The sequence below is a fragment of the Lucilia sericata genome, unplaced genomic scaffold, assembly GCF_015586225.1.
Source record: "Lucilia sericata isolate MDLA Ls3-8-SP2 unplaced genomic scaffold, ASM1558622v1 Contig000199F_arrow, whole genome shotgun sequence".
Lineage (NCBI taxonomy): Eukaryota > Metazoa > Arthropoda > Insecta > Diptera > Calliphoridae > Lucilia > Lucilia sericata.
This window is the reverse complement of record NW_023994227.1, coordinates 419,507-441,112: the sequence shown is the minus strand read 5'-3', so window position 1 is coordinate 441,112 and position 21,606 is coordinate 419,507. Positions and strand designations below refer to the sequence as shown.

Genomic DNA, 21,606 nt, shown 5'->3' with positions numbered 1-21,606 from the left:
ATTTTTAGGTTTTGTTTCATTTATCGTACTTTATGTAAAGTCAGCTTTCCAAAAAGTATAAATTCTATATACATCTTCTTAGAAACTTTTTAGATAACTTAAAAAGAAAAAGATACTTTTTTCCCAAAAAAATGACAAAAAATCGCCTTTTTTTAATTTTTTAAATTAAAATGCCTATAACTTTGGACTCAGTCATGATTTTTACATAATTCTTTCACTGCTTGATATATAAACTTGTTGTTAAGCGAATAAAACAAAATGGCGAAAATCGGGAATATTTGGACCTGCTATTATCAAAAAAAACTAAAGTAAGGACGGTAAAAATTTTAAAATTTTAATTTTCAAATGCGAATATCTCCTAAACTATAAGAGATAATTTACTGCTACGACGACATTTTTTATAGTGCTCGATGAGGAGATTCTATATACGAAATTTTTTTTAAATCGGAACTCAAATGAAGAAATAGGATCGTTTTAAAAATTTAACATAGCCGAGGTGTCCTAATTTGAGGACCCCCCCGCCGGGCCCCTGGTTGGCCTATAAGGTCCAAATTCAAAACCTAAACTCGACAACACCTCCTCTTTGTGCATACCAAATTTCATTAAAATCGGATTAACCGTTTAGAAGTTACCGAATTATTTCCCTCTTTTTTTTTTTCCTATACCACTGTGCGTTGTGTACTATTAAATTTGTCCTAAAAATATGCAGTATTTTCTATATAGCAGTTTGTACAGAACGATAAAAAAGTTACAACGAACATTATTTTTAAACCAAACTGCTGAGTGTTGAAAAGATATAAACTAGGCCTATAGGCTAGGTTATTGAAAATTGTTAAGTTATACTTTGATTGTTAAATAAATAAAAAATAAATAAAAAAATAAAAAGCTATTTTTAAGCCAAAAAGGCTTCCTTTGGTTATATTGCATTTTGAATAAAAAAAATCTTTCAAAATAAATATTAAAACCCGTTTTCGAATTCACATTTATTCTGTTTTAACTAGCAAAATTTAAAAACAATATTTTATCTTTGAATGTTTGGCTTTTTTTAATAAAAACAACACAAAAACTTGGGCTTTTCCCAAAAAAAAAATCAATTAATGCAAAAAATGTCAATCAATAAGTATTATCGATTTATATTAAGTTCCTTTTTTAAGTACCTTTTTGTTTGTATTTTATAATCAGTTTTCATTAGTTGTCATATCACTATAGAAATACGTAGAAATAAAATATCTAACGACTATCCGTACGATCATCATAATCAATCGTCGTCGTTTATGTTTTTCTAAATACGTCACAAATATTTAAAATTTTTAATCAAAAGTAAACACTTTAATTTTTTTATAGCTAGAAAATAAACAATAAATTTTATTAAATTTAAAAATCAAATTTCACTGAAATTACTTAAATATTTGTTTAAACAGTTAGCACACGTTTATTTTTTTGTATTATTTTATATCATATGCCAATGAAATTGCTATTATATTACGTTATAATAGTTATTTATTTTTAAATTATCTGGGGCTTAGGCAAAAAGATATATATTTAAAGCTTTTGATTACTGTATAACTTTTCTATTTATATTGTTAAGAACCTTTTTGGGTAGACATCTTAATAACGCTAATTTATTTTATAACATAAGCATATACAATTTTATTTGCATATTAAAGAAAACAAAATTTCATTTAAAAGTACATAATTGTAAAGTTAAATATGGACAATTAGGGCGCACAAATTTTAAGAAACAAACTTTGTCAATGCACCTACCCAAATAAAAGTGAAGTGAAATGAAGGATTTAGCTGAAATTTGTTTCATTTGATTATAATAGTTTCTTTAAAAATAAGCTCTAGCAATCAATAAGGAAAGTGAATCAAATTGAATTGTTTCAAAATCTTATCGAAATGTCGAAAACAAATAGTAGTAATACTCTAACGATTGGGTGGTTTAAATGATTAAAAACTTTAGTTTTTAATAAAAAGTTTTATTTGTTAATTGGGTGTTCTTAAAACGTAATCTTCTCCGGGCTACTGAATTAATACCAAATGAATCAATGACCTAAAAAAACATTGAACAAATTTATTATCAAATTATATTAATGGACGTACATAACTCAAACTCTTGATATTAAATAAAGATAAAGAAAAGTTTGATTTTTTCCAGAACAAAGCCCAATATGAATACATATGTAAGTATATTATGGGGATAGTTTTTTCTCTTTCGCTAAAAAAAAGGGTATAAAACATAAATATATTCAAAGAAAAACGAATGTTCTTTTCTGTCCTGTCCACTAATATATTTGTTTACATTCAAAGTAAAAATATAGGTGTTAAATTATAAATTGATAAAAGGCTTGGATGAAAGATGCTATATAAGAGCTAGGGACAAATATGAAAAAAACCCTACCAAAACAATTTAAAAATTAGCCGCCAAAAATCCTTAAATTGTACATATGCAGCTTTTTACTCCATATCTTAGATCAAGAGCAAAATCTGGGATTCGTAAACGATTGAAATTTCTATTAAAATGTTTGAGGTCTCAATCGCATCCCTGAATTTTAATCGTCATGAATTTCCAGTGTCCAATAAATTAGCAAGAAAAAACACACACACTTTCTTTTTTTCAAATAATTTTTCAGAATTTATTTTGGAGTTCTTTTTTAAATTTTTTTAAAGTTTTTGTTTTTTGTTTATAATGGAATTTTTTAATGTTTTTTTTTTGTATTTCTTTTGTTGTTAAATTATTTAACTTATAGTGGTAAGTTTTCTTTTACGAGAGAAAGAGGAAAAACAGAAATTTTGTTTGATTACACATAACATTTTATAAAAATGTATGTCTGTTGTTGATTTTGATGTTAGAATTATTAACTTTTTTATTGTATATATAAAAAATGCAGCCATAACAGCACATGCATCAATCAAAGTGATTTATTTTTGTTGTTTGTTTTAAATATAATTGTTTTATTTTTCTGTTTTCTAAGTTTACCTGAATAATTTTCTTTTACTTATTGCTGTTTTCTAGTTGTTTTAAACGCTTTTATTCATTTCTTAAGTAACTGCATTTGCTAACAGTTCTTGTCTATATAAAAAAAATCATGTTAGTTTTTAGTATGTTGACACTTTTTTTTATAACTTACAATGTATAATATTGTTAAAATGTAAAAAATTTTAAAAAAATTTGAAAGTTTTCAAAAGTTGGAAAAATACTCATACAATTAAAAACAAGAACCAAGGAACTAAAGCTCTTCCTAAAACCCTTTTACAATTTGTTGGCTTGCTATTGTATACAGTTTACAAAAAAAAAAAAAATAAAAAAATTAGATTTAATTGGAAAATGTTTGGCCAGGAAGAGCAGTCTTAAAAATTAGTTTCTTAATTATGTATTATACACATAAAGAAACTTATGGGGAAGAATTTGCATTCATAAATTTTAACGGTTGTGTTTCCTTTTTTTTTGTGTGTGTATGTGTTGTGTTTGTTTTTTATGTATATTATGTATATAATTAAGAGAGGTAGTACTAGGTGTTGTTAAGAAATTTATTTCTTCTTATTTTTGGCATTTTTGCCTTCGGCATTGTTTTCCAACTTTTGTTTCTTTTTAGGTTGTGCCTCATCTTCTTCCTCTTCACCATCATCTTCTTCGTCGGTTTCGTCATCATCCATATCGACTACCTCAACTTCGTCTTTGATATTTTGTCCATGAATATAAACTGGGCCATTACCTCTGATCAATTTGAATGTAGCTGATGTTTCGTAGAATTCAATATCGGGATTAACGGCACGTGTTTCGCCGGCCTTTAAAACAGCAATGGGGATCTTCAAATTGTCTTTGACGGTGTGGACCTTAAAGGAAAAAGTAATGAAATTTTATTTATTAAAACTTTCTTTTGATTTGTTTTATTAAAAACTATATAAATCAAAACATTAAGTACTTTAATGCTTCTTAAGCACTGAGAAGTGCGTTTAATATATCAAGTGCTGCAATTAAGATTATACTTAAATTTTATAACAATACTAAAGTTATCGCTTTTGATTTTATTTATTGGTTTTGTTATAAAACAATTAAAATTTCTAATCGAATCGAAACTTTCTGAGTTCATAAATCACATGCTAAACGCTTTAAGTTTATAATATATTTTATGATCAAATTGTGGCTAATAAACAAATAAAAACTGCCAGATGTTGATATAGTGTTTATTTTAATTATGTAGGATATATTTTGTAAACAATTACAATAAAATGCTTATAATAATGAAGTAAAAAAGTTGAACTTATTATACAAATAAAAATTGAATGAACTTTGTTCAAAATTTCTTGACAAAATCTAAAAGTACTTATCTGATAAGCCCCTTCCTTTATAGAAAATGTTTAAAGATTACAAGAAATTGTTACGTATAAACATTTTCTGCAAGTCATTTAAAGATTTCGGCAGTAAACTTCTTACCAAAACAATGAAACTCAAGAAAAAAGTCTTTTTATTGAATAAATTTCATAAGAAAGCTTTTTTATCTAAAGAGTTTGAAAATAAAGCTTTGTGTCTAAAAGTTTATGAATAACTTAAAGCAAACTTCACAAAAAATACTTGAAAATAAAGCTTCCATATCAAAAAGCTTTGCCTCTAAAAGTTTATGAATATCTTTAAGAAAACTTAAAACATACACTATCAAATCTTTTTCAAATGAGTTTGAAAATAAAGCTATCATAAAAAGGCTAAAAAGCTTTTACGGTAAAAAGTATAAAAAACTTAAAAAAATACAAAGTTTTGTTTATGAAAGATTTGAAAAAGCTTTTCCATCACAACATAAGCTATTTCTTAAAAGTAAAAAAAAAAGCTTTTATATTAAAATAAAACCATTTTCTTTGCAAAATGTTTAATTTTATCCAAAAAAGACTTTTAAAACTTTTTGTTTTCAAATTTAAAACGTGTAAGAGAATCTTTTAGAGATCAACGACTTTGAGTATAAGAAATTAAACATAGAAAACTTGAACAAACATCTGATAAGAACGATAATAAAATTTGTTATTTTAGCTTTATATAACCTAAACGCTACTTAATACCGGGCACTTTAACTTGCTTAAGTTTTAATTTTGTGGGAATGAATAGAAGACAGAAATATCATTCCTCTCTCATACCAAATCAAAAACTTACCAAGCTAATACAGTGAATTTAGGGTTATTTACTTAAAGATTGTATTATTTACTTAAAATTTCCTAAGTTGTGCTATAATTTTAAACTTAATTAAACAAAGATAATCTTAGATTTGCCTAATCTTAAAATCATTTAAAACTAAACAAAAACAAACACTTAATATAACTCTAAAGCTACGCCAAATGGAGATAGTATATAATGTGCTATCCATATAACCCGTGATTGAGTATATTTCCATTAAATATAATACAAATCAACGTAAATGTCTAATTGATAAAAACAAATTACGTTTATTTCTAATAAACGCAAAAATATTTCATTTTATTTTGCTGATTTTATAAAAAAATATTAACAAATATTTAAAAAATTGCAATGTTTTTTTAATCAAATTCAAAAAAGATCACATTTAAAGATTATTTTACAATTTGAGCAAAATATATAAAAAGTAGGCGTGTTTTTTAATAATAAACATAAAAAAAACATAAAGTGATTTGAAATAATTCTTGTTTAACACACTAATAAATAAATTATCAAATTTGTGTTATCATTGACAAAAAAAAATTAGAAAAAAAATTATAAAAATCTATAAAAAAGTAATTCACCAAACCAAAACAACAAATTATCAGTTTATGACAATGATAATAATGTTAACTTGATGGCTCTCTGGAAGTGAATGAAAATATTTGTTAATGGTCTGGGTCCGTGCTATGTACATACTTAAAATAATACGAAAAAAAAGTATGTGTCTGTGCCATACGTACTTATAAGTATGTATGTAAGTAAGAAGAAAAGCAAACACTAGTCTATAAAAATTAAAAAGTAAATTAAAACCAAAAAATAACATTCATTCTATATTTCAACGTGGTATAGAGTGGACGCGTGAAATATAAAATACAAACATCCAAACCAACAAACAAACTGGTCAATTGCTATAGTAAAAAAAGAAATTCAAAATTATTAAAAATTTATTTCAAATTTTTTTAAATAATTTCAATTTTTTTTTTTTAAACAAACCACAACAACATGACGGATTTAGAAGGTGCGATTTGAAAAAAACTAAACAATGAAATCTCTTAATACAAGCAAAAATCTTAAAAAATAACTATATTTTACTACTGAAAGTGTTAAAATTTTAAATTTGTTTGCTTTTATTAAGAGATTTCTTTGTTTTAAATTATATGTTGTAAAATAACCTTGTTGTAATCCAAAAAAAAAAAAATATTTATAAATATTATTATTAATAGAACTAACAAGCTTTACTACTAAAGTAAAGCATCCAAAACGTGAGTAAATTGTTTAATTAACGTTTAAACTAAATATTAAATCGTGCTAATTATTTGTGTGTAATTAAAAATATAAATATAAATAAAAAGAATAAAGCTTATAGTGTGTTGTAGTTGATACCGGAAGATGTTTTATATGAAATTAAATTAAAAAAGCTAAATTTGTTTTTACCTGATAAACTTTGACACAATTTAATAATTTAACAAATTGTAGAAATGAAGAATTAAAATAAGAAATGTGTTAATATTTTTATGAAATACCGAGGGTGTTTGTTTTAAAAAAAAAAAATAACAATAAGTTTTTTTAATAACAATGTGCCTTAATTGTATTGAATATTTGCCTTTTTGGTTAAAATTTTATGGGAATTTTAAGTTCCTTAAACTGATTTGAAGTGTTACTAAGAAATTTATATATTTACATAAGATTTTTAAGTGTTTTTGCTATAAATTTAAAGTTAAAATAACAATTAATGTAAAAATAGTGTTACAAAATAAAACTAAATTTCCTTTTATGGTAAAAGCGGAAGAGGAATGCGGACTATAAATGAATTTAAATATACAAAATGTAATTGTTTAATTTGTGAATAATAAGTACTTTGTCCTTCGTTATACATTAAAAAAAAAAAAGAAAATTACAGAAACTTGTCCAAAGAAGAAAAGTTTAAAATATATTTCATTCAAAATTAAAAGCCAAAGCCTAGAAATAAAACAATATGTTTATAATAAGCTAGTGTTAAATTTTATTAAAAAGTAAGAAAAATATTTAACAAATGTTTAAACATTTCACTCAGTGACAATATTTATTTAAGCCTGTTATTGTTATGATGATTAAAAACCATATCAGTCAAATTTAATAATATGATGTTTAAAATGTGTTTTTAAGGGTTATGACCCTAGATAATTTTAACAAATTTTAAAAACAACAAAAGGCTTTGCTTGAGGTATGCAAGTCAAAAAACTCAATAATTACTTTTTTCCTGCATTATTAATTATCAGGGAAATCGAAAATTTATAATTTTTGATTTAACATTTTTAATTAAATTTCGTAGCCTAAATTTAGGCTGAAATTGAGGCATTGCAAACTTATGTTTGAAAATTCGAAATTCAAAATAGTTCTACATCGAGCCTGTTCTATGCTTCTCACATGTCATGGGGATTTGAGATATCATGTCCTGAAGTTTTTCTTTTTCAGACGATATAACCGCACCAAGACAACTTCATTTATACTATGAATATAACTAAAGCCATGACTTTTCATGGTTTTTTGAGATATCTCAAAAAAGAAGCTATGTCAGATGTTAAGCCTTTTAAAGCTGACAAAATGAACTTTCAGATGGCATACAACATTTTATAAATATACATAGTTATCTTGGCGCTATTATTATGTGTGCAAAATGTCGTTTTTTCAAACTTCAGAGCACGATATCTCGAATCACAGATGTGATGGAGAAATTCTGAGGCCAGATTCTGCGCAATTCATTAGAAAAGTAAAAAAATTTGTCGACTTATGTAATTCAATATTAATTATTAATTATATATATTAATTATATTAATATTTAAACAATTTTTTTTATATTAACCAGATAAAAACATAAAGTTTCTAAAGTTAGCGATAGATTGTAAAAGCATATTTCATTCTTAAAAGCATATTTTACATTTTAGTGCATATTACAGCAAATATTCTATTAAAATAAAATTTTCAACACCATTTGAAGGCAATATTTTCTTAATTAATTTAAAACGGCTCCAAGAAAAAGAAAACCCTAGAGGTAGTTTTTTAACAATTACAGCAAATGGTAAATTATGCAAGAAATATATCCTGATAAAACATACTTTGAGGAAATATTTTGTTTATTTTAAAATAATTAACCAAACATTCAATAATCTTCTTTCTTACTTCATTTAAAAGAGAACATTTTCACACACGAGTAAATTCAAAAGAATGGAATTTTTTTATAATAAGACTTTAAAATAGAACACTATAATTATATACATGTAACAACACACACAACAACATGTTAATAATTTAAATAAATAAAAATTAATGACCAGAGAAATGTCTCTCCGCCCTCACTTGAATATTTAAAACAAATATTTATTTTTAAACTAATAATCAATAATAATAATAATAAAACATCTAATAAAAGTAAACAAAACACTCTAAAAGGTTTTCAAAGTAATAAAACTCCTAAATACTTTCTACACACAATTAATCATTTCTAACTAATGCATATGCAAATTTTACATACAATACATAAAACCAAACAAATACCACAAAATTAATTTACGCAAAAAGCTGTGAAAATTAAGTGGAAAATTAATGCAAATAATGATAAGAAAAAATATAACAATAACAATAAAACAACATGTTAAATAAATACATATTAAATAAAAATGTTAAGCATAATAACAAATTTTCCTAAAAACCCCAAAATAACTTTAGCTTTTATCTTTTTACAGAGAATTTGTACAAAGAAACGTTTCCAGATGTGGGTAGGATTATAAAAACTCGTTCAAAGAGTTGTTGCTCTACCGATACTATTAAGAAATTCTTCCCGATTTTATCATGGTTACCTAAATATGATCCTAAATTTCTGGTACCAGATTTTGTGGCTGGTTTGACAGTGGGTCTTACAGCCATACCACAGGCTATAGCTTATGCCATTGTTGCCGGTTTACCAACACAATATGGTTTATATTCTGCATTTATGGGTTGTTTTGTTTATATTATATTTGGTACTTGTAAAGATATAACAGTGGGTAAGTAATTAAAACATATTTAGTGCTTTTTCTTAATATTAAAGTATTGCTATTTGTTTCTAGGTCCCACTGCTATTATGTCTTTAATGATTCAAACTCATATTGCTGGTAATCCAGATTATGCCGTATTATGTTGTTTCTTATCGGGCTGCATTATATTTCTATTGGGTATTTTGAATTTGGGAGTGTTGGTAAGATTTATATCGGTACCAGTTACTACTGGTTTTACTTTGGCTGCCGCTGTCACCATTGCTAGTGGTCAAATTAATAATTTATTCGGCATTAAAAGTAAGTTGTGTTTTATGCTTCTTTTAGGGGAAATTTCTTATAAATTGTTTAATTTAAAGGTCCCTCGAACGAGTTTCTAGACTCTTGGATAAATTTCTTTACACATATAACTGAAACCAAAAGAAATGATGCCATTTTGGGTGTTTGTACTTTAGTGGTATTGCTGTTAATGAGAGTAAGTGACACAAAATACCAAGAAATTTATACAACTTAATATTGTTTCTTTTAACCTTTGCAGAAAGTTAAAGATTTACCCTGCCGCTATAAAACTTTAACAAAATACATTTCCCTATCCCGCAATGCTTTGGCAGTGGTAGTGGGTATATTGATTTGTTATCTATTAAGTCATGATGATTGGTTGCCCTTTAGAGTTAGTGGTAAAATTACACCTGGCATACCACCTTTCAGACCACCTCCATTCTCTACCTCAACCAATGGTACTACCGATAGTTTTGGAGATATGGTATCAAATTTGGGAGCCTCATTAGCCGCCTTACCTTTGATCTCTATACTCGAAACAGTAGCCATAGCAAAAGCATTTTGTAAGTGTTAAAACTGCTTAAAAAAAATCTTTATAAAAAATTCTCCCATTATCTTTTATATAGCCAAAGGTAAAATAGTTGATGCTTCTCAAGAAATGATAGCTGTGGGTCTTTGTAATGTTATGGGTAGTTTTGTTTCTTCCATGCCCATTACTGGTTCTTTTACACGTTCCGCCATTAATAATTCCAGTGGTGTAAAGACCACTTTGGGTGGAGCCGTTACTGGTATTTTAGTTTTATTGACATTGGCCTTTTTGACTTCGACATTTTACTATATACCCAAAGCCACTTTATCGGCCATTATTATATCCGCCATGATATTTATGGTGGAATATGATCGTATTGGAGAAATTTGGAAATCGAAAAGTAAGCACATTAACTTAATATTCAAAATATTTAAAACATTTCAAAAAAATTTATCTCTTACAGAATTAGATTTGTTTCCTTTCCTGGTTACCGTAATAGCTTGTCTATTTTTGGGTTTGGAATATGGCATGGTGTGTGGTATTCTGGCTAATATGTTGTTCATTTTATACAAAAGTGCCAGACCAAAAATTTTCATTCATAATGAAAAGATACAATCTGTACAAGTTGGCATAGTAAATGTTAAGGAAAATCTTTGTTATTCTTCAGCAGAATATTTAAAATCGAAAGTTGTTAAATTTGTGGCCACCAATGAAGACATTAAATTAATTGTTTTAAATGGAGAAGAAATAACAAATATTGATTCTACTGTGGCCTTGGTAAGTTTTAAAAAGACAACATTTTTATATAAAAATTATTAATTTTAACTCTTTAACTTCTTCCTTAGAATATTTTATCTTTAAAAGAAGATTTACTTATCTACTCTTGTGAGTTAGTATGTTGGAATTGGAATATCAATGCTGCCGGTGTTATTTGTAGATTACATCCTAAAGAGAAATCTATGTTTAAGTTTAGCAAATCTATTGCAGAACTTGTAGAGGAAACAAAACCTAGACTAAGTGCTATAGACAATACAAGTGAACATCAGGAAGTTTAAAATAAGTAATGCAAATGTACAAAAACAGTTCCTTATATAAGATAAGAAAGATTTGTGTGACATTTAATAAATGTGTTTTTTAGATAATTTTGTATAATGTAATAGATAAATAGTAAATTTAAGTTTAAGACAAAAAAAAAAAAAAAACGATTTCATATAAAAATTTATGTTAATACGAAAATTTTATTTAAAAGCAGGGATGTTTTTAATTAAGTTTAAATTATATTAGAGTAATATTTCGCTGGATCGAAACTTATAAACTTTCTGCTATATACATATATTGTGAACATATACTTTATAAAGCTATAAATAAAAGTTTGTGTTTTAAATGTTTATAAAGATGATGTACTTTTTATATTTATGAAAACGTTGGAAGTTTTAAAGCGGTAAATTGGTATATACTAGACCATCGTAAAATGTTAAAAATTATAATTCATTAAACCAGTAATGATTCAGTTTTAACATGTTGTTTCAATTCTACATGTTTTAATTCTAATACTTTATATAAAACGACCTATCGACTATCGAAATCGGTTAGATTTTATCAAATAAAAACTATTGGGATAGACTATCCCTTGAGAAATGATTAGTACCATACATTTCAACAAGAATAATCTTTAGAAAATATATTATTTTCTAAATTAACAAAATATGTATACCAAGTAGATCCTTACATCACAGAAATGCTTCATTTTGTTAATTCCTATGAAATCCTAACTAATCCTTCATTTTAATCCTCCCTTCAATGACAATTTGAAATTTACCTGCTTTTGAAAATCTTTAAAATAGTTTTCCACTTAAAGCCTTATGCAAACAGAAAACAGCACATGGAAAATTTTAAAATAAAGCAAAAAACTATAATGTTACAGGCTTCAATAGTGATTCAAAAGGTCTTTTTCTAGTTTTAGTTTAAGAAGTAAACAAAACTGTACTTAGCACATGGAAAATGTATAAAAGTATAATCTAAGAAAAACCATGCTGTTTGTTACCTTTGCTTTAATTGTTTTTATTGCTATTACTGTATTGTTGTTTGTTTTTAAACATTACTCACAACCGGAAGTTAAAATATCATTTTAAGCTAGACAAACATGAATATAAAACTACATAAGGTTTAGCAAAGGTTTAGTGGCTTAACTAAAGAAAAGATACCTCTAACTAAAGATATAGGTATTTAAAAAAAAATATTGCTTACTATAAACGAAATAAAAATTTAAGATATTGGCGCCAAAATGAAAATATTTTTATTTGTAAACCACAGTTAGTTGGGAATTTTTTCTAGATTTATAAGATACAAATTTAAATATTTCAATATTAACCTCTACAGGGATATTTTCACAAAGATTTACATTATGAAGACCAAAAATCTTTAAATCAGTAAGTGGTAGAAGTAATGAATAAAAAAAATTTTTCAAGGAAGACATACTAATGACGCTTATATTCTTATAAATGCTAGGCATATGTGTACAATATAAAAAATATTGTACATACAAAACAGAACAATACACAAAATAATGTTAAGAAAAAAAAAATGCCACCAAATGACAATGAGTGAGGTTAACATACCAAACAAACCAACCATCTGAAATCGACTACTTCTTGTCTTGCATAAAAAAATAACAAGGTTATATGGATATACACACTAACTAACCCTCCTCCTGTTTGAACTAAATAACATAAACTGCATCAGTATCCCCAATATATTCATTCCCTGCCTTAAAAAAAGTACATCTTGTAAATGAAAAAAAATGGAAAACTTACCTCTACAACATTGAATTCATCCTCTTTTGCTTCAGCGCCCAAAAGAATTTGTCTGATGATTAATTTTTGTCCGCGGGGATAATCTTCATCGTTGGATAACACTTCCCATTCGACGGAGCTGTTTTCGCCGCTTAAAGTAACACCTAAAAAAATACAAACAAATTATTATTTAATAGGTTCTACACAATTTTCTATATAATTTTCCAAATTCAATAAAATATTGTTGTATTCAGTTTTTTGCAATTACAAAAAATATTGTACATTTTTCTAGCCGCCATTTTTGCGATAATTTTTCGTCGCTGAAATCGTTGACAATTTATCAAATAATAACATTATTTTATTGTGGAAATTAACAGAATTTATATTTACCATAGAATGATTCGTCAGACATTGTGATTTTATGGATTCTTTTGGATTAAATTTTATAATAAAACTGTTCACGTTACTCGTGTTATTTGCACACAAAAAATGATGAATTTTTTTCCACCACAGCGACTACGAAGAAGAAAAAAATTGTGCAGCAGAACAAGCAAAGCCGGTAAAGCGGGGGTAAAGCAGAGAATCGAAAATGTTTGGCAATTTCGTTTTGTCTTCGTGTTTCGTAAAATGGCAATGCCAACGTTTTTGAGAAAAGTGCTGCCAGATGAGTTATTTATATGTTATGAGAATTGTTATTCCGTAATTGGTTTAGAATTTTATAAATAGATTTTAATAGAGAAATCTTGTACATAGACTGTGTGCCAAACGGTAGCAAAGTTCTGTGGTAAAATAAAATTTTCTTATGGTGGAAAATATTATCACTTTTGCTGTGCCAAACGAAATCTTTTTTTGATTACATTAAATTTTGACAATTGTCACTAATTTCACAAGAAAATCTGCATTTATTTTAATAAAAGAAACACTTTTATTGATTTTTTTATTTTTAAAATAAATTTCTACAATCACAAATGTATGACAAACTAAAATTATAAAATATTTTATTTTTTGTACTTTCAAATTTTTCTTTTCAATTGTCAAAAATTTATGTAGCCCGATGAGCTAGTAAAATTTTATTCACTTCATATCTATCAAAAATTTACATTTTCAAGTAAATTGTTACCGATTGGCACACACTCATAATAAAATAATTAAACATTGCCATATCAAATTTAAAATTTTTTAATAAAAAAACAAGCTTTTCAATAATAAAATAACAAGATATACATTATTATTCTGTATGAATTTAAAAAGTTTTCCACTTTTTGTAATTACTTTTATAGTACTCTAAGAAAAATTGTCTTTTTGTCGCTGAACAAAAGTTTATTAATATTTTATTATGGGAGATTTTCATTTAAATCAAAATTTCTAAATCAAGTTTTATTATAAATATTTTGTACTCTCCAACAATACATATTTAATAGGTATTTTAGGCATTTTATATTACATAATTTTACATATTGGCATCACTTTTTCCAGAGCATCAAACAAATTAGGTTGGCAATTCGATAAGAGGTGCCAAGTTTTGCGATTGTGATTTTTGTGTTCTTCGTGTTTTTTTGCTGTGAGATGGTCATTATATCTGTGGCGAGTGGCACGTGTAAAACAAATTTATTTTAGAAGAAAACTTGTACAGTTGTATATAAAATATCAACAAAAGTATATTTATCAAATAATTTTTAGTTTAAATTAATATACATATAAAAATGGAAACAGAATCATTCTACGGTAAGTACAACCAAAAAATATAAAATACACACGACTGGAAAATTAATTGTATTTGTTTGATGCGGCCGGCGAATTGATAATCAAAAATGTCTACCGGCAGCATGACAAACAAATAACCTTGATATTAAAATTATAAATAAATAATTTTTCACATTTTTAAAGGTGTTGAATTAAGCGAAAAGGATCCTTTGGCCCAATTCGAAGTTGCTGAAACTGACAAAGATGTGCAGGATCAAAAATTGATTATTAAACAAATAAGCCTGGGTGCTGATGCCAAAAGCGGCGAATTCAATGTTGTACAGGTAAAACAACAATTTTTCATACAAATGAATGAAAACGTGTGATGATGCCAAAGAGATGCCACATCTTTTTTCTCCACTATATTGAATACTGTATTAAATAATGTTTTGTTTATTTTTCCTTTGCAGGCTGAAGTTAAGGGCTACGAAAAGGAAACTATTAAAATTCCCATTGCTGTCTTGAAGGCTGGCGAAACCCGTACATTGTGTCCCAATTTAGAATTCCCCAGTGATTCGGTTACCTTCAAACTTATTCAAGGTACCGGTCCCGTATACATCTGTGGTCAACATTTAGTTCACGAAATGGTTGAGGAGGAATGGCATAACGAGGATGAAGATGATGTTGATGAGGACGATGAAGATGATGAACAACCACCACCACAACAAAACGGTAAAAATAGCAAAAAGAAGTAATCCTGCTCCTTAGAATAAATCACGGTCACCAGATCAGCATTTTATTTGTTTGTTTCTGCGATTAGGACAAAATTTCATACTAAATGAAACAATCTTTTAGAAAATTCAGATATCAACTGTGTTGGTGACCATGATTTAAGCCTGCTCCTCCTCCACTTTTCACAAAACATAAAACTAAACATACCACCCTTTATAATTCAAGTAGTTTTGAAAAAATTGATAAAGAAGAAATATCTTATTCCGCTTTATTTTGAATATAATTTTTCTTCTAAGTTTTTTTTTTTTTTGTATACAATTTGTAAGTCCCCTTTTAAGAAAAGTAAAAACAAAATTCTTCCCAGAAAAAAGAATTGTAATCACAAAAATCTAAATGTACACTTTAAGTTAATAAGTATGTAATATTAAAAAAATTACTTAAAAAATAAATGTAATTAAAAAAACTATTTTTGTAAATTTACTTCTTTATAAAATCTATAAATGTATTATTGAACGATTAGATTTTGTGGGTGTGGAAAACTTTGCAAATAATACTTCTGTCAGATTTTCAAAAAAAAAAAAAAAAAAAAAAATCAAATTTTCACAAAAAATCCAAAAATTTTTAAATTTTCCCCAAAATTTCCAATTTTCGGATCCATATATTTCATTTCAACAACAACTTTTGAAACATTTTATAAACAAATTTAAGTCATAAAGTTAATGGAAAATTCGCTTTATTTAATATTAAAAGACATTTGAGCCTTCAACGAGATTTAATCATAAATAGATTAAAATTTAAAATAATGAATACATATATTATTTTATAATAAAATTAATTTTAATGTTTACGGCGATTACATACGCGCTACGGAAATTTTTTGTCTTGGTACTCTAAAGAAGAAAACGAAATTCTCATTAATCGGAAAATTTATAGCTGAATTTTAAGTTTTTACCTTATATGTATTACTCTACGCCTATCACTGGGATGTATTAAATCTAATTTTTGGCTCCAATCGATTTGTTTCAACTCATGGCGTAATTTTTTACGATCAAAATACGAAATAACACAGCTGGCCGGTATCCAAAAGATGGAAGTGAAAAGAACAACGGCAACTGTAAATTAAAATTTCATTAACATTATCTTGAATGTTTATTTTAAAATTAGTTTATTATAATACTTACCAACAATATTATCCTTTAAGAATCTCAAAACTCTATTAATATTAATTTCCTCGATTATATCCCAAAAGCGTTCCACCACATCTTGTATGGTTTTTTCGCAAACACCCTTTGTTGTAGAAAGACGTTAAATAATATAGGAATATTTTTCAACTAAATTTAAACGCCTTAAACTCACCTTATTACAGAAACCTTGTATACAGGGAGTACCATCTGGTAAAACATCTGGCGGTTCCACAGGAAAACAGGTTTCATTAATACTCATGCGACAGCATCTAAGAAGTTAAACAAATATGTGTAAATAATCGGATTGCATTATAAAATAAACTTTAAACAATTTTTAACTACCTTTTACAAGCATCCTGTATAATATCACACATGCAACTTTGTAGACCTTGGGTTTCGCAATAGGGTACTAAAGGAAACAGCAAATTATTGAAGAAAATCCCAACTTCTAATAATGTTTCTCTTAAACAATACTTACTGCATTTACCATTACGACACTGTCCTCTCTCCTGACAAATAGTACCATCATCCATTGCAGGTGATTTTGGACACTCGGCATGGGTACCCGTACATCTAGCCTCACGTTCACAAGTTGCATAGACTTGTTCACGACACTTGACACCCGCCGGCATAAACTGACAATTCTGACAGCAGGGCGAATTCTTATCACTGCATACAGCGCCCTGATTACGTCTTAATTTACAGTTTTTATCACAACAGGCATCATTATCTTCGGTACCCAAAAGACCAGCATCGCATTGTTCATCACCCTCAACACGCAAATTGCCACAAAATGATTCTTCGGGTTCGGAGAAGCAACGACCCGATTTGGCTTGTAAAACTTTGCGTATTGAACGTAAAGAACAGGGAGAGAATTTCTAAAGAGAAAAAATTGTCATTTAACGAAAATTAAATGTTATTTGCAACAAAATCTGTTTACCTTATTATTAACGTCATAGCCACTAACGGAATAGGTATACATTAAAAAGCTGCCCCCTTGTGAGGCACTAGGTGAACATTCCGGTATATCGGGATCATGTTCCGAACCCCAATTATGACCAAACTCATGGGCAGTGACTAAATCGGCTTCACGTGTTATAACACGTTGACCATAATGATTGCGTGAACTACTCAGACCGGAATTTAAATAGAGCGTATAACCATTTTTAAAATATTCTATGGGTATAAAAGGGAGATATTTTGTATAAAATGGTTGCAAATATTAAATTTAGATTTGTTTAAGTAAAAAGAAAGTGCAAATTATAATAAAAAATAAACTGTGTCTAACTGTGTTTAAAAAAATATTTACACAAAAAATTCACTTTTCCACTAAAAATAAATCCATATTTAATTCAAAATTGTCACTAGAATTTAAATGACACTTAAAATTCAAAATTTGATTTAAAAGCCTAATTTTTACTAAAAATTATAAATTTTCACTAGAAATATTTTTTTTTTAATAAAAATTTTAATTAAATTTCACAAAAATTCAATATTGCACTAAAAATTTCACTAAATTAACTAGAAATAAACATTTTCACTAAAAATTCAAATATTGATTAAAATTTCAAATTTTTACAAAAACTAAAATTTTTCACTAAAAATTACACTTTTTCACTAAAAATACTACATTTTCAAAAAAAATCACTAAACATTCAAATTTTCACTAAACATTACAATTTCAAAAAAATTCACTAAAAATTCCAAATTTTTCTGAAATTTTCGTTATCACTAATTAGCGGTTTATAGGTTTTGCGAAAGGTCGTTGTAGTCTAAAATAACCAAAAAAACAAAATATAAAAAATTCTGAAAATTATAAATTGTCCTTAAAATTTTAAATTATCACTAACTACCGGTTTATAGGTTTTTCGAATAGGTCGTTGTAGTCTAATATAACTGAAGAACAAAATATAAAAAATTTTAAAAATTAAAATTTGACCCAACAAAAAAAAAAGAAAAACTAAATTCAAAATGAACCATAATTTGTAAAAAAAACGAAATATGAAATTTCAGATATTTTGTTTAACCTGGTGTACAAATGCCTCCAACAGAATTACGTCTAGGTGAGCCAACATAAGCTAAACCCAAAATACCGCCTTCAAATTTTAAATCCGTAAAAAGATGCGCTAAACAAAAGTCTTTATGACTATATTCACGTGAAAATACCTTAATTTTAGATTAGCATACAAATGAGTTTTTATTTAGAATAATTAAAGAGATAAAAATATGATGAAAATTTAAATATTTAAATACATAAAATGAGTATTATTTTAATTTAAAATAAAAACGGTAAACATATGAAATACACTTACCTCTAAAAGATTGCGAACATCCCATTTCTCTCTAATCATATTATAATGAGCCTCTCCACCTCTTAGGCGTGTGGGCTCTGAATGAACCACAATTTTTTTAATAACAAAACCCATGCCCTTAAAACCTTCCTGATCGGAACGATCTTGCCAAACAGTATCATTGTAAATTTTATGAACACGATCAATAAGACTTATCTGCAAAAAAAAAAAAATCGATTAAAATTCAATTACAAAACAAACATGTTTACAAAAACACACCAAATAATTTATAGTGGTCTTGGTGTTGCCGCCACCCATTTCTTGAAAGAATCTATAGTCGGCCACCAAAAGTAAAGGACAACGAGTTTTTGTGGGTGTATATTCATATTGGTCAGCTTGACGTTTGCTTCTTTTGTGGGATTGATTGTGAGTTAAAGGCAAAAGATTGGTTTGTTGATGTTCATGATAGTTATGGCGATTATTGTCATTATCTAAATTTTTCGATTCTTCCTCATCTTCGTCATCGGTTTCAAGTTCTAGTTAAAATATAAAATTAGATTTCTTATAATACAAAAAAAGAATTTGCAAAATACTTACCTAAACCTTCCTTAACATAACCACAGGTTAAGGGAGCTGCACCTGACTTTTCATCGCCATGCGGATGTTTTACTTTGACATCAGATAAACGATAAGCCACCATGGTATTTTCTTTGGCAGTAGGCAAATGACGCCAGGAGGGCTAGAAATTAAAAGTAAATAATTAGATTTGTTTGAAATTTTACTTAATAATTTGTCTTTTACCTCCACATGATATGTTTCATCTGGTAAATTGATGGACATGGTCATTAAACCATTCTCTATGTGAGCTCTAACTTGAGAATCAATTTCTCCAAAAACACGACCCGTAAAAAAGTTGTCATGATCTGTATTAAATATTTTCATTGCTTTTTATTAATATCATTCTTCTAGGTTAATTGTAACTTACCCAAATGTACAATGGTCTCATTGCCGTCACCATCCACTGTGTAGGCCTTAAATTTGCTGTGTAATACTTCACGATGTGGATGTAATATCAAACGGAAGTTCTTACCCAATGTTTTGAACTCCACCTCTTTGATAGTGTTGTAAGGGTTGTTGCTGTGCTTAGCACCCCGTTTCACAATTCGATGTTCGACATCGTCCTTGTGAATTAGCTCAAAGTGTTTAAGGGTACGATGCAGGCAATCTTTAAATATAATGAAATAAATTTTGTTTTAAAATTTAACACTTTTTATAAAACGATTTTTTTAATATTTTTTGCTAAAAAAAGCAATTTTGCGTTTTGTATGTAAACACAAATGCAAGGGGGTTGCAATTTTTTCATCAACTTCTTCATAGAGTTTGGAAAAATTTATTATTTCTTTTATAACTTTCGCCAATTTGTGGAAAATTTGAATTATTTATGTTAAAGTAATGATTAATTTATAATTTACCAGCATTTTCAATTAAAAATATGAGGAATATTATTAAAAATTTTAATTTTTTACACTGCGTTTTATAGTTTGTTATCATTGTTAGTAAGAAGAAGCACAAATGAAAAAGTGAAGCAGACAGAGTTGCCAATATTTTTAATGATAAAATGGCAAAACATGTTTTGGTTGCAATTAGGGTTCTATAAATCGACTTTCGAATAATCGAACAATCGACTTTTTGTCGAAAAAAGTCGAAAAGTCGAAGTCGACTATTTTGTTCCAAAAAAGTTGATAACTCGACTATCGTCTATGAAAAAGTCGAAAAGTCGACTTTGTAAATAAAAGTCGAAAAAAGTCGAAAAGTCGGAAAGTCGAAAAAAGTCGAAGAAAGTCGAAAAAAGTCGAAAAGTCGGAAAAAGTCGAAAAAAGTCGAAAAGTCGAAAATAGACGAAAATTTTAAAAAAGTGGAAAAGAGGTCAAAAACTCTAAAATAGTCGGAAAAACTCGAAAAAAGTAAAAAATAGTCGAAAAAAGTCAAAAAAAAGTCGAAATAAGTCGAAAATAGTCAAAAAGTCGTAAAAAATCGAAAAGTCGAAAAGTCGGAAAAAGTCGAAAAGTTGAAAAAAGTCGGAAAAAGTCGGAAAAAGTCGAAAAAAGTCGAAAAAAGTCGAAAAGTCGAAAAAAGTCGAAAAGTCGAAAAAAGTCGAAAAGTCGGAAAAAGTCGAAAAGTCGAAAAAAGTCGGAAAAAGTCGAAAAGTCGAAAAAGGTCGGAAAAAGTCGAAAAGCCGGAAAAAGTCGAAAAGTCGAAAAGTCGACCATTTATAAAATACTAAAAGTCGAAAAGTCTAAAAGTCGACTTTTAAATAAATGAAAAAGGTCGAAAAGTCGAAAAATCGACTTTTCATAAAATGGAAAAAGTCGAAAGGTCGAAAAGTCGACTTTTAACTAAATGCAAAAAGTCGAAAAGTCGAAAAGTCGACTTTTCGTTTCAACTATAGAACCCTAGTTGCAATCATCACAGAAAAAAAAAACAAATTTCAAAAAATTTTCAATTTATTTTGTATTTGAATCAAAAAAATATTTTTTTGTGTATGATATTAAAAAGAAATAGTAAGTGAATATAGAATTTTTGTTATAGGTTGAACTGTAATTAATAAATGATTGAAAACGAGGTTTTGGTAATCAAATCGTTTTTCAGTTTTTTTTGTGATCATCTCTTATGCTAAGATGATCTGAAGATTCGAAATATATCATATAGAATAATTTTCACATAAATGGATTTTTGTAGCCGCGACTGTTGATAAGAAATATATTTCAGCTGATATATCAGCTGTATGGAGTTGCCAGACAATAGCAAAAGGATAATGACCGTGATGTGCAGTTAATGAAATAGAAATACCATTGGTACCGTTTTAAAATGCTTAGAAAAAATTTAATTTATCCATAGTAAAAATGCAATATTTTGAATTTAAAAACTTCATAAGTTTATTG

At 27.2% G+C, this 21,606-nt stretch overlaps 4 protein-coding genes across 5 annotated transcripts; 2 read left to right on the top strand and 2 right to left on the bottom strand.

The window, feature by feature from the left end:
* Nucleotides 1-2,705: 2,705 nt before the first annotated feature.
* LOC119601913 (nucleoplasmin-like protein) lies at nucleotides 2,706-13,409 on the bottom strand. Its single transcript, XM_037953157.1, has 3 exons — nucleotides 13,165-13,409; nucleotides 12,796-12,938; nucleotides 2,706-3,837 (listed from the first exon to the last, which is right to left on the bottom strand). Exons 1-3 carry the CDS (start codon nucleotides 13,184-13,186, stop codon nucleotides 3,532-3,534), a joined length of 471 nt encoding a protein of 156 aa, XP_037809085.1. The 5' UTR covers nucleotides 13,187-13,409; the 3' UTR covers nucleotides 2,706-3,531.
* On the top strand, nucleotides 5,968-11,376 carry LOC119601912 (sodium-independent sulfate anion transporter). 2 transcript variants are annotated; one of them, XM_037953155.1, is made up of 9 exons: nucleotides 5,968-6,182; nucleotides 6,388-6,426; nucleotides 8,887-9,186; nucleotides 9,250-9,474; nucleotides 9,534-9,649; nucleotides 9,713-10,016; nucleotides 10,080-10,382; nucleotides 10,446-10,759; nucleotides 10,828-11,376. In XM_037953155.1, exons 1-9 carry the CDS (start codon nucleotides 6,167-6,169, stop codon nucleotides 11,035-11,037), a joined length of 1,827 nt encoding a protein of 608 aa, XP_037809083.1. In that variant the 5' UTR covers nucleotides 5,968-6,166; the 3' UTR covers nucleotides 11,038-11,376. The 2 variants fall into 2 exon arrangements, with proteins under 2 accessions (XP_037809083.1, XP_037809084.1); XM_037953156.1 differs by lacking the exon at nucleotides 6,388-6,426 and having other exon boundaries at nucleotides 5,969-6,182.
* An 845-nt stretch (nucleotides 13,410-14,254) lies between the features above and the next one.
* LOC119601924 (nucleoplasmin-like protein) lies at nucleotides 14,255-15,655 on the top strand. The gene is made up of 3 exons (XM_037953174.1): nucleotides 14,255-14,499; nucleotides 14,662-14,801; nucleotides 14,928-15,655. The coding sequence occupies exons 1-3, from the start codon at nucleotides 14,478-14,480 to the stop codon at nucleotides 15,210-15,212; spliced, it is 447 nt and encodes a 148-aa protein (XP_037809102.1). The 5' UTR covers nucleotides 14,255-14,477; the 3' UTR covers nucleotides 15,213-15,655.
* Nucleotides 15,656-15,900: 245 nt separating this feature from the next.
* LOC119601926 (ADAM 17-like protease) lies at nucleotides 15,901-20,251 on the bottom strand. The gene is made up of 14 exons (XM_037953177.1): nucleotides 20,137-20,251; nucleotides 19,650-19,889; nucleotides 19,466-19,587; nucleotides 19,262-19,403; nucleotides 18,944-19,200; nucleotides 18,686-18,880; nucleotides 18,401-18,539; nucleotides 17,314-17,549; nucleotides 16,852-17,251; nucleotides 16,716-16,782; nucleotides 16,546-16,642; nucleotides 16,371-16,476; nucleotides 16,142-16,301; nucleotides 15,901-16,079 (listed from the first exon to the last, which is right to left on the bottom strand). The coding sequence occupies exons 1-14, from the start codon at nucleotides 20,213-20,215 to the stop codon at nucleotides 16,043-16,045; spliced, it is 2,277 nt and encodes a 758-aa protein (XP_037809105.1). The 5' UTR covers nucleotides 20,216-20,251; the 3' UTR covers nucleotides 15,901-16,042.
* Nucleotides 20,252-21,606: the final 1,355 nt, after the last annotated feature.